The 17,370-nt window shown below is 34.4% G+C and overlaps 2 protein-coding genes across 2 annotated transcripts; one reads left to right on the top strand and one right to left on the bottom strand.

Annotated features, from left to right (window-relative positions):
• Positions 1-637: 637 nt before the first annotated feature.
• LOC132176076 (protein SPIRAL1-like 5) lies at positions 638-1,291 on the bottom strand. Its single transcript, XM_059588195.1, has 2 exons — positions 932-1,291; positions 638-848 (listed from the first exon to the last, which is right to left on the bottom strand). Exons 1-2 carry the CDS (start codon positions 1,145-1,147, stop codon positions 774-776), a joined length of 291 nt encoding a protein of 96 aa, XP_059444178.1. The 5' UTR covers positions 1,148-1,291; the 3' UTR covers positions 638-773.
• A 13,633-nt stretch (positions 1,292-14,924) lies between these two features.
• Positions 14,925-16,006, top strand: LOC132174336 (protein FAR1-RELATED SEQUENCE 5-like). The gene is made up of 2 exons (XM_059586009.1): positions 14,925-15,488; positions 15,593-16,006. Exons 1-2 carry the CDS (start codon positions 14,925-14,927, stop codon positions 16,004-16,006), a joined length of 978 nt encoding a protein of 325 aa, XP_059441992.1.
• The last annotated feature ends 1,364 nt before the right edge of the window (positions 16,007-17,370 follow it).

The raw sequence follows: 17,370 nt of genomic DNA, 5'->3' as shown, positions 1-17,370 counted from the left end.
TGAGTTAATTACTACAATTATGTGGAGTATTATATATCATTGTAGTAATTAACAAGTTAATTAATTATTAGAAAGAAGCAATCACAAAGTTCTGATTGGTAATTAAACCTATATATGCGACTATTTCATGTCATCAAGTCTTCAGTTTCTTTAATAAAACAATCAAAAACTATTAAAAAAAAAAAAGAAAAAAAAAACCTCCAAGCTGAGTATATGGGGTACGGTTGAGACACAAATATGGAAGTATCAATTATATCATATTAATTAGAGACTGTAACTCTGCATATGCTTACCTGGTTGGCATCATGATAAAAAATCCATAATAAATCTCTTAGAGAATATAAAAATCACTAATCTTTATAATCAGTGGGTGCCAAATAAACAATACGAAAAGGAACAGAAAAAAGAGTAGTGACATTATATAAATTTAATGCAAGTCTGTATCTGGAAAGAGGTCCCAACACATGAAGAAGCAAATGGAAAGTTCACTTTATTTCTTTCCAAATTTAGCCACAAATATAATCACAAGCTTTAGTGTTATTAAAATATCTGAAAATCCTCACACTGATATTCATAAGAAAGAAGCTGACCTATCTGCATCATTTATATATATATGCAATCAAACACCATACATAAATTTGAAGAAACCCTTGCAAATCCAACCCTTATGGGAACTTAATCCCTTATTTTACAAAGTATTCAAAACCCACATAAAAGCTACACCAAATCACATATTAGAGCTAGAGTTTGGAGAAAGAAATGTAATTAATTACTTACTTATCTCCAAACAAGTAACCGAGAGATGAATCTCCACCTGGTACGGATTTGACTTTTGTTGATGGACGATCCTGATCATTTCATATGTAATTAAGATATGGTGCAAATGCATATATAAACATATGAAAATTAATTCACAAGTAGTACTACTTACAGTTATGAAGTTTCCCGAATTTTGGCCTTCAGCTCGGTGGTAGTTGTTTGAAACTTTATCTTTCTCTGAAGGAGGCTTCTGATCTGTGATGGTGTCGACACCATATGGAGGAGGGTTGACTGTTCTTGGTGGAGGAGCTGCGCTTGGTTTCTCATCGGAGCCAAAGAGGTAGCCCAACGAACTTTGCCCGCCGCCAAAGCTCCCACCTCTGCTCATGGCTACCAGCTGCTTAATTCTAAGATCTGTTGATGAAGCAATTAAGAAGAAAAATAATTGACAAGCGGCCGGAACAAGGGGAGAGAACCCTAATATATAGAGCCTGCTGGCTGCTGAATGCTCATCATTTAGTTGTATGTATGTATGTATGGATGGATGATGCAAGCCATGTTTGTGGATTGCTAGCTGTTGATGATGATGATGATAATGATGGAGCTAATTTGCCTAAGTGGTCTTTATGTTCATCATGAAACAGTGAGACCAAATGTTTACAACATGCTTCATTAATTAATGGTCGTCCTATGTAGTAATTATTAAATGTACCCATCATATGGCAATGGTGGAAATTCTAAAACATTATTTCTTTCGTCATGCGGACGAAAATCACAGTCATAAACACGTACAAATATCGTATGTGTATTAAACCATGAAATTACATTAATTAATTGATAATTATCTCCTTTAAATTACACACCCTCTAAAAAATTACTGAAAGCTTTTGCAGACTAGATTCCTGATAACAAAAAGAGTTTACCTTGGGTGAAAAAATCATTGGAATTTTTTTGTTAAAAAATAAATAGTTGAGACTTCCAATGAAAAATATAGAAATATTCTCTCCTAATTTTGTAATCTCTACCGTTTTTTTTTTTTTTTTGAACTGAAGATCTCTAGTAAAATTTTTTATTGGCCTGAGGCAAGCCAAACTTTCAGTCCACTTTTTAAGGCCATATAAGATTTGTAAAATATCAAGAAACACCTAACGAATTTCTAAAAACATGTATTGATCCATGAGAGAACGCAAAGAAAGAAGCAAAGAGTTGTACTATTATGGTATACTTATTATTGATATAGTGACCACATGTCAAGCTCCATAAGAAGACTAAAAATAAGACAAGGTTAAAAAGGTCCACAAAAGGCTTCGTAGAATCACCTCTAATGCTTAAGTCAGTAAGAATAGGAGATGATGAGGTAAATTGACCGAGAATAAGTAAGGGTATACGAATGTGTATTTTGTGAAAGGTCATACCCTCCTTAATTATATAGGCTTGACGTTCTTGCCTCTCTTTTGTAAGGCTTTGGGGACTCTCAGAAAAATGTTGTTGAGGGAGTTTGTGATTACCCTGTGAATATTAAGAGTGGCGAAATGGTTATCTAACCTAGCGAGAGGGGAATTAGCGATCATGTGTCCTATCAAGGCATGGGTGTTACCTGGTCCTAGACCACGGTAGGTCCTTAGGCCAGATCAGCAGGCTTCTCCTTGACCCGCTGGACCTAGTGTCCTTAATAGCTTGGCGGACCTTCGGCAGTGGGTAATTCAACTGTCTTCGGACCTTAGGAACACTAAGGTAAACATGCCTTACGAGCCCTTCACTGGCTGGGTATACTAGTAGCCCCCAATCCCTTATTCCCCCAAAAAAGTTACAAAATATTTAATAGAAATATTATTTAGTATTCCCTTATCCTTCTCCTATACTTCTCCATCTTCATCTTTTGAAAATCAACCTTTAAATTTGTAATACCTACATAAGGGAAGGTGTATGACCACCACCTTATGTGTTGTGCCAACGATGACTTGTTATTATTGGACTTCCACATAATGGATTGTTCGAATGTTCTTTGAATATTGAGAAATATACATAATTTAGTATTCTTTCATCATTCTTCCATCACTCGTCCATCATTCATTTTTAAAAATAACTATTAGATCGATTTGTAGGACCTATAGAGGTGAAGGTGTGAATCCTACTCACATATCCCCACTAGCTAGCTAGGGATTCCGACCGTCCATTGATTGAATAGTGTCACCCGTTCTTTCCACCCCGTGCTTGACACAACACCCGTCGGGTGGGCAACTGAAACAACCATTACTTTACCTTAGGGCTACAGTACTTTAAGCGAGCTAAGTAGGTTGTTTGTCCCCTCTCACGCGCCTACGCCTAACTCCGCCTATACATGGGTGAGTTCTCAACCGGTGGGCCTTAATTAAAGGACGGAGCGGGGCAGCTAATTAAAGGACGGTGCAGGGCAGCTATATCACTAAATTAGCACACAGGATCAATGTGTACGTACATTTGATGAATGAGTCTGCAATAATCTTACAAAATGGGCAGAACATAAGTTGGTTGAATGTCAAAATCAGGTAGGCTCACTCAGCCTTACCGAGCAATTAACCATAATTAATTAGGATTAGTGGTGTTCGATTCCATAATTAGTAAATAGTTAACGCTAATTAACCCTTGTTTAGAGAAAGATTAACTTCTTAGCCCAACAGATTATTACTGTTTTTTCTTTCTCTTTTTGCATAAAATATTATTAATTAGCTAATAGAGATTTACGTACACGTAGGGCTCATTTGACTGGCCACTTTGGCATCTGCTGCAACAGGAGTTGGTGATCATAACTGACAATCTAATCAAGCCAATTTGAACTCGTCGTGCAACTTTGATGCTAACTCATCATAAAATAGTACAATAAATTTATTTCATTTGGGTGTGCTTTTTTTTTTTCTTTTTTCAAAGCTTTGGGTATACTTTAACCTATAATAATATAAGAGCAATATTGGACTAATTTGCTACTAAACATTAACAAATTAAAAAGCTAAAAATAATTTGCCCAAGTTTTTTTATTTACTCTCTCTCTCTCTCTATGTGCAGCATATGCCAGCATGTGGACTTTTGGCGACGAAGTGGTTAGAGAGAGAGAGAGAGTAAGATTAGTTAAAATAAAAATGAATATAAAATTATTTAAAATATTATTTTAATATAATGGAAAAAAATTTAGATAGCGAAATGTGTAATGCTTTTTTGAAAAGTGCGTAATTAAATAAAATAGAAAAAAGTAAAATTTAAAGCTAAAATTTGACTAAACCTCTTGCATAATCAAATTCTAGTGCTCTTACTTTCATCTGTCACGACAGGCTCACGTGGCTTGGACCTCAATCACTTTGGCTTAAGAGCTAAAGCAAGGTTTAAATGGGGTTAAATCAAAGATAATAGGAAACACAAAAGCTCAAAATAATAGCTTGGTTGGCCCTGCTGTTGCAATTGGAATCATTCCACAGAAATAAAGTTGTTCAACACAGTACATATAGTCGACATAGGTCGGTTGCATGGAATCTTGTAGGCCAATTAAATATCTTTCAAACTAACGTGTTATTATGACACGTACGTGCACTGCTCATATGACAAATAGTTGAATGTGTTATTATCTTCTGTTAGACTCCGACCTATATATATATATATATATATATATATATAAATATATATGGCTATGGATACTTAATATAAATATATATGGTATTTTTTTTTTCTAATCAAAAAGAAGGGTGGAGGAGACTAACTGTAGTTATTCTACCCGGACGTGATGATTATAGTAGCACCTGTTCGTTGGGAGTAGCACATTGCCTAAATGGTAGGAGCCGCATGCGCTCTTTCAAGTCCAATTGAGTCATAGCTTAACTGAGCCCTATCAAAACATCAGTGAAACTCAAGGCAAATAATACTAATATTGTAGTACGTACCCATGTCCCATATTGAGAAGAAGAGGAATAACTCAAATAGAGTGGATACTAGTTTATAAAGATAGTCACGAGTGCTAAGCCTGACATTGCCTCGTTACTATGTAAAACTGGGCTTTAAAAATTTTTTTAGGAAAACTCCAAATTGACTAGTCATTTTGGGGTAATAGCATATATGTGGCTAGAAGTTTTTCCTATGTTGTTACAAATACAATTGAGGATTCTCATTTCAGAAATTGAACTCTCACCTTAGTATATACACAATCACTTTGGAGAATCCCTTGAAATTACTGAATCACTACCTTTGATGATATAAATATACAAGGATAAATGTGTAAGAATATAATATAAATGATTACGACCATCATTTTTTTTTTTTTTTACGAGTTTAAATTTTTTAAATAAATGGTTCTAAGTTCGAATCTTGTTTTCATCGTTCTTTTTCCATTTCAATTAAATATTTTACGTGTAAATTATCGGTAATATAACAAAATGTAGGTAGAAACTTTGAACTGGGGTCCCAGAAAGTTGGCAGAGATTAAGCAAGTCATGAAAATGTGCATGGGGGCTGATGAGGAATTTAGTGGCCGTATGTCTGAGGCTCTTGCAATAAGTGATGATAGAGCAAATATGATGTGCGTGGCCCTCAAATGACATAGAACTGGCAAGCAAGGTGTCTCCAGGACACTGAAAAGATGATCAGTGTGGGCCTTGAGATGGTTGTAAATAGTAAAGTCTATTCTGTACCTTTTATGTTCATGGAGTTTCCTGTGGTGATAACCTGTTTCAGAAAAGAACTGATCTGGAATCAAAGCTGTCCATGCCTTTTTCAGAAAACCAATAATCCCATTAGAAAAGCCAGCTGCTCCAGATTCTGCTGTCATATCTCTATCTCATATTCTCTACTCGGTAGACAGTAGATTAATTGGTAGACCTGAAAAACCCTGAAATATTGCTTTCAAGTCATATCTTTAATGATCAAGAACACAAGAAAAGCAAACAATGTCCTTGTGCTGATTATAATCAGAAATGCCGCAATATATTTATTTTGTATTTGTGACATCCCATATCGCATGGGTATGGAGATGAAAATGTGTTTATATGTATACTTACATCCTTCATGACAACCACACGTTTTAAAGCCGTGATGATCATGAATTCATCTGAACTCCGCAATTAAACATGTGAGAGTAGTACCAAAATGAGTGACCTCTTAGAAAGTTTGGTTTGGAAAAGCCAAAAGCGGACAATATTGGGTGTCATTGGGGTAGAGTATTTGTAATCCATTTGTGTTTCCTTAATTATTGGTCTTTTTCAATCATTAAGGGAGTGTTTCCACATTGAAGGTTAGAGTGTTACAGTATTATTGTAATCCATTCGTGTTTCCTTAATTATTGGTCTTTTTCAATCATGAAGGGAGTGTTTCCACATTGAAGGTTAATTTCAGCTGCATCAGTGAGAAGGAGAGCGACTATAAGAGAGAGAGACACAGAAGCTCAGAAAAGAAGAATTATCACAGAGAGCCACATACTCGATTAGGCAAGTGGGCTCATTTCGACAAGAAGATATCGTGAACATTTGGTGCCACAAATCATGGCCTGCCTTTGATCTAGCAATATCATGTTTCTGGTTGAAAATATATGCCAACTAACTAAAGCATATGTTGTGGGTGTACGTTGGACATTCACATATATATATGGAAAATATTCTCTATAACCATTAACAATATCCTTATAGAGAACCATTAACCATTAATTAACATGCATTCACCAACTCTTTCTCATTTGTCATGAGCAAACTCTTTTTACTTTTAGGCCTTAAGCATGAAGCATCAAGAAATGTTACAATTCATAATATCCAAATCCATCAGTATACAAAGCTTTTTCTGAGTTTTAACTGTTAGGATAGAATCTGAAAATCATCTTGAACCAAGGGATTTTACCAAATCAAATAATGACATCAACAAAGAAACAAATCATTTTGAATAAGGGGATTTCACCAAGTAGTAAATAAACATTACCATCAACAAGGAAACAAAACAAGTACATACTTTGCTTTGATCTCACCAACTATGTGATTAATTAGGGGCTTGAATTGTAATACTCTAGTCCGATAGTAAAGATAAGTTGACCACATAGAGTGGGTAGATTAAAATTAAGACACTTATGGAACCACATTAGTTCCTTACTAGATGAGATTGAGGTTTATAAGTAATTCTAGGAGCTCCAAATTGACTAGTCTTTGTGGAGTGATAGAGCATACGTGGCTAACGTTTTCCTTGGATAAATATAAATGGTATCAAATCAATCTAGTAACGTCATGTGGTATTGGATGACTGCATGATGTGGCCTTTATGAGGACGTCAAGGATTTAAGGAGGGGAGATTGTAACATTCCAGTCCTACATTGGAAAAATGAATAGCCAACAAAGAATAGATGAATTATAAATGCACACATGAGTACTAAGTCCTACATTGGTTCCTTACTAGATCAGATTGTGCTTTATAAGTGATTTTAGGTAGCTTCATTTGTAACTTAACTAGACCTTTACTTTTGCTAATTGCGATATGCCATTTTCATTTGATGATTTTCAAACTGAATTACTTAATCATGAATTGATGCTTAAGAACCAAAATCAATCTACACAACCCAAAGCAAGAGGCTTTGCACTTTACTCATAGCAACAGAACAACAACTCTTTCAATGGAAATCAGGAAGAACAAATACAATAGACCTAGAAACAACCAATTCTCCTCACACAACAAGAAGCCAATTACCAGTACTCAACAAAATCATTATGTTGGGCCTAATAATTAAGAATCGTACGTGGCAACAATGGTGATGTCCATTTTGGTACCAATAGGATTCCATGTCAAATTTGTGGAAAAACTAGTCATCAAGCTCTTGATTGCTTCCATGGAATAGACTTTGCATACCAAGGGCGTCACCTACCATCTCAGTTTGCAGCCAAGCAATTAGAACCAACACCTTCCATGACACTCAACCTTGGTTTGTAGATAGCGGGGCCAACAATCATATTACAAGGAACATAAAAAAAAAATCTATCAAAACTATAGCCCTATAATGGTAGTGATCAAGTGGCAGTGGGCAACGGTTCAGGTCTTACAAATTGCCAGTAGGGGTTCAAATATTGTTTCATCTACAAACTATAGCAAATTTATTATCTACTCAGTGCTTTTTCTCAGAAAATAATTTTATGGTTCAAACTAACCTCTTCTTATTTTGTGATGAAAGACAGTCTCACAGAATTGATACTTTGCCATGGTGTAGTAGAAACAAATTATACCCTATCAATCTGTCAAAGTCTACAATCAATAATGCAAGGAAGTTCATTTCCCTCTTGTTGTTCGAGCTCCTTTATCTGTATCTGGCATACGCGATTACGCCACCTGGCATACCCCATTCTTTGTAAATTGAAAGAGATTTGTAAGCTTCCAATCATTGGCTCTACCAAGGATTTTACCTTATGTGAATCTTGTCAAATTTTTGAAGGCAAATCTCTTCATTTTTCTACTTCTAATAGGATTTCTTCTTAATTATCTTTTGAAATAATTCACTCTGGCGTTTGGAGCTCTACTTTTCAGTCAATTAACGCCTGAAAGTATTATATAATATTTATAGATGATTTGTAACGACACAAGGAAAAACGCTAGCCACATCTACGCTATGATCCCAAAAAGACTAGTTAACTTGGCTGAGTCTATCTAGAATTTCTTATAAAGCTCGGTTTCATCTAATAACTAAATAATGTATGACTTAGTACTCATGACTATCTTTATAAACAACCATCTCTTATGATTTTTCAAGGTTCAGTTGGCTATTTCGTATATATGCATAATAAATTAGAATTTTCTCCTTGCTTTGTTAACTTTAACTCTTGCCTTGTGCATAATAAATTAGGTCATATTCAAAAACTTCCAATCTATTGTCATACCACTAAACCTACATGTTTTAGTCAAGATGTCAAATACTCTCATTGGCATACTGCCATGGGGAAGAATTTGACACACTTCAAGCTAATAGAACCTAGACTTTATGTCCATGCTCTTTAAGCAAAAACTTCATTAGCTACAAGTGGGTATACAAAATTAAACAAAAATCTTATATATTTGTTGATAGTACAAAGCACACCTAGTGGCACAAGGATTTGAACAATAGGATAATCTTGATTTTTCAAAAACATTTAGTCATGTTATCAAATCTTCTATCATTCAGGTATTCTTGTAACTCTCAGTGAAATCAATTAACTGGTAAATTAACTCTATGGTTCGCCTCCCAGCCTTACACCACAAGAAACAAGACTCGGGGATCTCATCCTCTTCGAAAAGACTCTGCTCAAAAAGAGTCTATAGCGGAAGACTTTTCACTGAAGGACTAAAATATGTATAATTTAAATCTGCAATATCATAATAACCAGACTAAACTTATGGTATTATAACATAGATTAGCTCCTAAATGTTGTAGTCTAAGACCAGTCATCCAAAATATAATACATGCCACATCGAATTTTTCTAGAAACAACATCAAAGCCTACATTTAACCAAATACAAAATAAAGATAATCTCGATCATATCTTGCGAGTAGCTCCATCGGCGTCCCACGTGGACTTGAGCCAAACATGATCCAAATCCTCAAAAAATGACCATGATCAAATCCCTCACACCCACCGGATGACTCCTTGAGTCCATCCCCTGCTAGACTAGCTAAAACAACGTAGATACACATGTGGAGCAAAAAGAATACAAGAGTAAGTCTGACGACTTAATGAGTAAAAATGCACATGACATATAAATAGTGAATTCAGTTGTTTTATAAATCACATACAACGTTATGAAGTGACAGTTTATCATATGATCATGGATATAGTACATGTTGTAGTATGAGAATCACATCATAGTTCAAACATACCATATGGTCTACTCAAGATATTACCATTTCTCAGCAAGATTAGCATTGTCTTGATGGGCATGTAATACAATACCAGTGCCCTGGATATTTCACACTATCACTCGACCGAGTTTAACCTCGGGTGATCCACTCTACTAATGATGTACGTCCTATAGTGACCCGCCAATCAAACATGCATGCACCGATCACTAATAACCATTGGATCCAAGGCCCAATCAAATGATGAAATTCATTCTTCTTTATTAGTTTAAACATTTTAGACAATCGGTGATTTAATATAAATATTTTACGTGTTAGAGTTTACTTATTGAGGAGATCGAGTAAGTCCACACATGAGAGAAAGTGTTAGAATATATATATATAAAGTAAATAGGAATTGAATGGAATATAAATATCAATTAAATGATTAATTATATGTCATGGAGTTGGATTGAATGTAACATTGTCCTGAAGATCCTTTATCGACCAAGATAAAATGTTAGAACCTAACTTCATACTAGACATTTTAGTTGAATATTCTACGCATAGAACTCTACTTATTAAGGAGGCGAATACTCTAATCCCACATATAAGAGAGAATGTTAATTAGAATGTATAAAAAAGAAATAGTAATTAAGATTTTAATTGAATATATAATATGAGTTAATTAGCTTAAGTTTTTACAGGGAGTTTGATGAATGTAGTAACATTATCCTGATCAAGATTAATTCTTTGTCAAACCAAAATAAAATGCAAGAACCTCGTTGATAAGATGTGAAATGAAATTTGATTGAAAGACTCATTGACCTAGGCAAGATAGAACTTGGAAAAAAGAAAAGGAAGTAGAGATGATGATGATGATGATAAGAATCATAGTGAGCAACAAAGAGATTGGTGTGACATTTATTTGTACGCTCTTTAGTGAAAAAGACCCTGAAAAGCAGAAGATAGGACCCAGATAGAATCTAGGTGGAGAACTCCCTTACGTACCTTATTTATGTGGCATATATAATTCCCCCTTATTTAATATCTCTATAGAATTATAAATTAGTTTAGGTAAAAACCTAATTAAAGAAAAAGAAGTGACAGAAACTACTTACATCTGATCATGGCCAAAGATGGAGCAAAATCATTTTATCATCATTATTATCTGGGCATTTGTAATACAAAAGATAAAGCCACTTCTTTTTATTCTTTTCTTTCATTGAGAGGATCTCTTTTAGAACGAGGATTCCCCTAATTGAGGATTAGGCATTGATTTTCTTTGTATACCATTAAAAGAGAGAGAGAGAGAGAGAACAAATACAAAAAGTTTTAGCCCCTTACATGAATAGGATTGTGATTGCAGAAGAACAAGGAGCCATATAACCCAACATTACACATCTTGGGCTTTTTTCTTTTAGAACCCAATGCCATGCATCCATATGCTGGGCCTCATTTTTTCCTTTGGTGTCTACAAAAACTACCAGAAGCCGAATTACAAGAGTATTTGAGGGGGAAAAAAGAGAGAAGGAAATAGAAGAGTTGAAACCCAATTTGCCATTGTATAGCTTATTTGCCTAGATGATCTTTTAAGGTAGACTTCTAGTTGTAGCCCAATTTGCCCTAAAGAATAGAGCTGCAACTCGCCCATGCAGATTAAAGAATTTAACTACAGATATTGAGTTTGAATGGTTGTTTCTCACTCCTTTTGTGGACATTGTGGCATGACCTCAATTTTTATTTTTTTTTTTTAGAGAAAAGTTGTAACTTGTATTAATGAATCAAAGTTGGAGTAAATTGCTCTATCAAAATTACATCACGGATGCAGTTTGGGATGATGGCCTCAATTTTATGCTAGAGTAATTGCTAGTTTGTTTCAAATACTTTGATTGAAGGAAAGAGTATTATGAATATTAAAAACTCTCTTAAAAATTCATAAAATCGCATGTCTACATGTTAGAATTTAAAATTTTTCTTTCTTTCTTTATAGAAAAGCATTGGAAAGGAATTATATGATAAGAATTTGCCTTCTTTTGGAAAAATCTTAATTTCTAATTAGATACACATTTATTGTCCCTGGACCTTGGCCTTTTAAAAGAATGAAAATCCCTTCCTTAAAAATCTCCTAATTTTATGCTGTGTTTATTTATTTATTTTTTTTAAGGGGAAAACATTTCATATTCATTGATGAAAAGATCACGAGCAAAAGCTCTTACAAACAGAGCAAAAAGCTCTGAAGCAAATAATAGCCGAGGATACGAGGTTACAGATATCAAAGATACAAACATTACAATCTAACAATCGAGGCCTATCTTTCAAAAAAAAAAAAACAATCAAGCCCTATCAATGACATCAACATCCGCTAACCCATGACTAGTCTTCAATTTTAACAACAGATGTGCTCCAGAGAAACTTAATCCAATGCAAAGGTAACTCTTATTCCTCAGCCCTCCCATGCCGAAACTCTTCCTCAACCCAAAAGTCAGGATACCATTCACATTCACAACCCAAGGGTCAGTACCAAAAGCAAATACCCCACAAAACACCAAACAGGCAGATCAAGACAGAGGACAGAGCCTTATTACAAGCAGCAAGAAATACAGGCAAAAAAAAGAACAGGGAAAAAACTGGAAAAGAAAACAACAAGACAAGAAATCGAAAGATTACATGTAAAAAAATCAAAATAATAAAAACCCCCCAAAGCAAAAGCCACGTTGGAGGGGAAAAACTTGCCGGAATGCGAGGACACGGTCGTGGCAGGTGGCGTTGGACCCAGATGGAGCCGGAGAATCTGGTGGTGGGGCGCGCGACGACGTGGGTCTGACAAAGGATGGTAGATCGGGCTCTGACAAGACCGATCCAAGAGCTTAAAAAAAAAAGGGGACAAAGGATGGGAAAGAGGCGGAGAAGAAGGGAAAAAAAAAAACCGCCCAATGAGTTAGAGAGCATCAAGTAAATAGATTAGCTCACAAGGAGAATAGGGCGAGGGGAGAGGGGGGAGGCATCAAAGGATGAGGGGAGGAGGAGGAGAACAAAGGTTCTCCCTCTCCAACAGCGCTCTCTGTTAGAGATGGAACCCTAGTAGATAGCGCTTGGGTGGGATCACTTGTAAGGTAAGTAGGTTTGATATGCCCAAGTGGGTTATGCTATGTTTATTTTTATAAAATAAATGGCAAAAATTTCCTACAAACTAGTTTGTATGAAGTTTTCAATAAACCCGTATCTAAAAGTGACGTGTGTTTTTAATAGGTGAGAAATACTTTTTCTTTTTTTTTTGGAAAAAATGCAAAATCTGTCATTGTAATTTACTTGATTTGTAATTAACTCCACGTGGTATCAAAATGAACTCAAAGGTCTTTGAGGTATGCCAAAAAAATGATTTAGTTCCTACAATCCAATTTCGTTCACAGACTTAATAGATTCTGATAGCGTTAAACGTTAGAGCCAATAAAATTGTGATACTTGTCATATTTAAGCCAATGTCACACTAACGAAATCTGTTAAATTAGTGAACGGAATTTGACTATAAGGACTAAATTATTTTTTTGGCATACCTCAGCGACCTTTGAGTTCATTTTGATACCACATGCAGCTAATTGTAAATAAGGTCAACCACAAGAACTAATTTTAAATTTTTCCCTATTTTTTTAGTAGCATGGGCATATTACATACTATTTTAATAGCTTAACAAATACACTCTTATAGAAGCTGATTGGTAAGAAATTTTTGTCCTAATTAAAATCGAGGACCAACTTTCCTAATCTAGCTCCAAGAATCGTATGGCTTCTTTTATATATGGACAAAGTTTTTCTCTAAACTGGGTTAGAGGAATTCCCTTCAACCTAGTCTATAAAAATGGCATGTGTCCATTAAACATGTGAGATGTTCATTTTTTTTAATAGTAGGGACAAAGTTAGAATAACTTTTATTAAAAACTCATGTGCATCTCAAATGTTATTAAAAAAATGAACACGTGTCACTTTTATAGACTAGGTTCTTTATATATATAGAGAGGGACAAAGTTTTCCTCCAACCTAGCCTCTAAAGTTGACATGTGTCCTCAAACATGTGCTTCTCACATGTTTTTTTTAATACCCTAATTTCCACAAACCACAGTTAACTCTATCGTTAGTTTCTCTCTCTCTCTCTCGCTCCTTCCCCTCCCGCACGAGACCAAGTTGTCTTTCCAACCCAAAAAATCTCTCCATGGAGAGTTTCAAGGCAACACAAGAGCACGACACTCCTTCATCAACCCTTATGTCCTCAGAGTCCTTGATGGTGAGAGTTTTCTAAGCTTTAGAATTTTTCTCTATTTTCTGTTTTTTCTAATTTTTTGGGTTTGTCATGAAATATTGGAGTTCGGCTAAATCAATTTTATAACAAAAGTTTTTTTATTTTTTTATTTTTTTATTTTTTAGTTGCTTTGTCTATAATTTCACCTTATGATATTTATGGTTTTAGAATCAATCATAACCTCTGTTTACTTGAGTTAGAACAGAGGAGTTTGTGTGGAACTCCTCTTTTTGTTGAGGTCAGTTCTTATGAGACTTTGTTGTTGAGGTGTTTGAGTTGCTAGGTGTTTGAGTTGCTTATGAAGTCTTCTTCCTAAAGAGTATATTCAATACAATTGCAGAGAGTCACCAATATGCTTTATAGATAAAAGAATTTTGACAAAGTTTTATTTTTTGTGTGTGATGTGATTTAAAGATAAAAGAATCTTGATTTTTTTTTTTTCTTTTCTTTTAGAGAAGTTGTTTGTTAATATGTTATTTTTTTAAGATAAAAAGAAAAAATGGAAGAGAAAAAGAATTAGCAAGCATACCTTTGTAATATTTGTAAATATGCATGTTCATTTAACCAATTTGCTTACACATTTTTTTTTTTTTTTATTTCGTACTGAATGTTAAATGCACTATTTTCATTGCAGATATTGGATACCAATGAAAGATATGCATTGGAAAATGAATTAAATGAACAAGAACATGTGCATGGTCTCTTAAGCAAATTAAACACCCCAAGTAAACAAAGCACAGAAATTGCTGAAGTGCCAAAAATTGGAATGAAATTTGATTGTGATGATAGTGCATATGAATTTTACAAAGAATATGCTCACCGAATAGCTTCAGTGCAAGAAAACAATTTGTGAAGCGATCCAATTTAGGAAATGTTCGAAGGAGAACATTTTGTTGCTCAAAAGAAGGTAAACGAGTTGTTGATAAACGGAAAGAACAAGTATCTTTTCATCACCCAATTTCACGTGTGGGGTGTTTAGCACAAATGACTTGTCAACTTCAAAAGGATGGTATGTTAGAAGTTGTTTCTTTTTTATGAGCAACATAATCATGTGTTTGTTCAAACTCCAATGAAACACATGTTAAGGTCGACAAGAAAGATTACACTTGCTCAAAAAGCTATTGCAGATAATGCCGAGAAGTTTGGAATATCAATTATACAAACTATAGATTTCTTGAGCGTGCAAGCGGGGGGTTGTGAAAATCTTGATTTTTTGGATGTTGACTATAAAAATTACATACATTCTAATAGGAGGAGGGCTTTGAAGAAAGGGGATGGTCGTGCTGTGATGGAGTACTTTCGTAATATGCAATTAAAAGATCCATCTTATTTTTATTCAATACAACTAGATGACAACGATCTTATCATGAATATTTTCTGGGCAGATGCTAGATCAGTAGTTGATTATGGACACTTTAGTGATGTGATATGCTTTGACACAACTTATCGTACAAATACGTATGGTCGACCTTTTGCACCATTCATTGGGGTTAATCATCACAAACAAACAATTATCTTTGGTGAAGCATTACTTTATGATGAAACTGTAGATTTATTTAAGTGGTTATTTGAAACTTTTTTAAGTGCAATGTCAGGAAAGCAGCCAACAATACTTACAGATCAATCTGCTGCAATGGCCAAAGTAATAAATGAGGTGTTTCCTAAATCAAATCATCATTTATGTGTATGGCATATTTATCAGAATGCTGCTAAGCATCTGAGCCATGTATTTCATTCATCAAGCAGTTTGCAAATGATTTTGGCAATTGTGTATATGGTTATGAAGATGAAGATGAATGGCTATTTTTATGGGATAATATGCTTAAAAAGTATAATCTTATGAATAATAAATGGTTGGATGGGATATTTGATGTAAAAGAGAAATGGGCTATGGTATATGGTCGACATATGTTCACTGCTGATATGAAAAGCACCCAACGCAGTGAGTCCATGAACAATGTGTTGAAGAAGTACTTGAAAGCGAAATATAATCTTTTGCGATTTTTGGAACATTACTCTAAACTCTTGGCTGACAAACGACATCAAGAACTACAAGCAGAGTTCAAAATGAGTCAAACAACAACTATTTTAAAAGTTGATGTTGAGATGTTGAGACATGTTGTAAAGTTATACACCCCAGAAGTGTTCCAAATGTTTTAAGATGAATACATGAAGATGGGCGATTGTACTATTTACAAGGCTAATAAATCTGATACTATAACAGAGTACAAAGTTAAATATAGGCAGAGACCTCAAGAGCACCTGGTTAAGTTTGAGGCATCAACAACTATTGTCCAATGCAGTTGCATGAAGCTTAACTTTGTAGGAATTCTATGTGTCCATGCTTTAAAAGTTCTTGACAAAAAAAAATATTAAGAAGCTTCCAATCAATTATATATTGAAAAGATGGACAAAGGATGGAAAGTTTGGTGCTATCAAGGACTGTCGTGGGATTGATATTAAAGCTAACTCTCAAGAGTTAATTGCAAAGTGTTACTCCCATTTAAGTCACAATTTTCGTGACATTTCTACACTTGCAGCAGAGAGTGTGACGATGTATGAATGTGCAAATAGATGTTCTAAAAAATTATTATAGTATTTGCAAGAAATGAGAAAATAAAATAAAATGTTATTCTGATGGTGTGGAGTGTCAATTAGAGGTCCAAGGTGAAGCTAATAGTAGTTCTAATGAGAATGTAGCTTTGCAAGCCACACTTGGGATTAAAACAAAATCTTCTGTTGGACGTCCAAAAAGAAGGTTGAAAGGTGCATTAGAACGACGGAAAAATGTTAAATCTCAAAACAAAATAATATATGCCTCAAGTTGTGTTAGCAACTTACAGCAAGAGGTTCGCGGGGCAAGACAAATTCAATCACTTGAATATCTAAGTAAAGTAAGATATTTTACATTCTTCTATATTACAATAATTTTTATAGGTCCATCAATGTATTTTGGATTATGTTAATAATTACTTGATGCTATATATAAGAGCACTCTGTTGATGACAATACTTAGAGAAAGGATGGCAATGACAGACAAGAATTCCAGTTGTTTGATAACTTAACTCAGGTATAATTCTAAGAAATAACTATCTTTTTTTTTTTTTTTCTAATTTCTTACTAGTCATTTACTTTTAATATGTCAAATTAAAATGGAAATTTACAAAAAAAAAAAAAAATAAATAAATAAAATAAAATTATATGCAGATGCAAGAATCTGTGATGTGTAATAACTTGGTTGGAGAAGAACCCAAAGAGCATATAGTTGGACATAACGTCAAAGAGAGCAGCCTCCAACAAGTTGGAATGAGAAAACTTGTTCTCTTCCATTAGTGTTGGAATGTTTTCTTTGGTAGTTTTGTAGCAATGTTTCCTTTGGAGTGAAATTGACTTGTTGCTTGGAAGTTTAAACATTAAGGATATGTTTCAACATTATTATTTAATTTCTTTCTCTTTTTTCTTCGCTTTGCAATAATATGAAATGTATCAAATCTTCTTGGCTCATTTTTTACAAAGTCGGTTAT

The sequence above is a fragment of the Corylus avellana genome, chromosome ca3, assembly GCF_901000735.1.
Source record: "Corylus avellana chromosome ca3, CavTom2PMs-1.0".
NCBI classification, from domain to species: Eukaryota; Viridiplantae; Streptophyta; class Magnoliopsida; order Fagales; family Betulaceae; genus Corylus; species Corylus avellana.
Note: the sequence above shows the minus strand (reverse complement) of the source record. Positions and strands in the feature narration are given on the sequence as shown.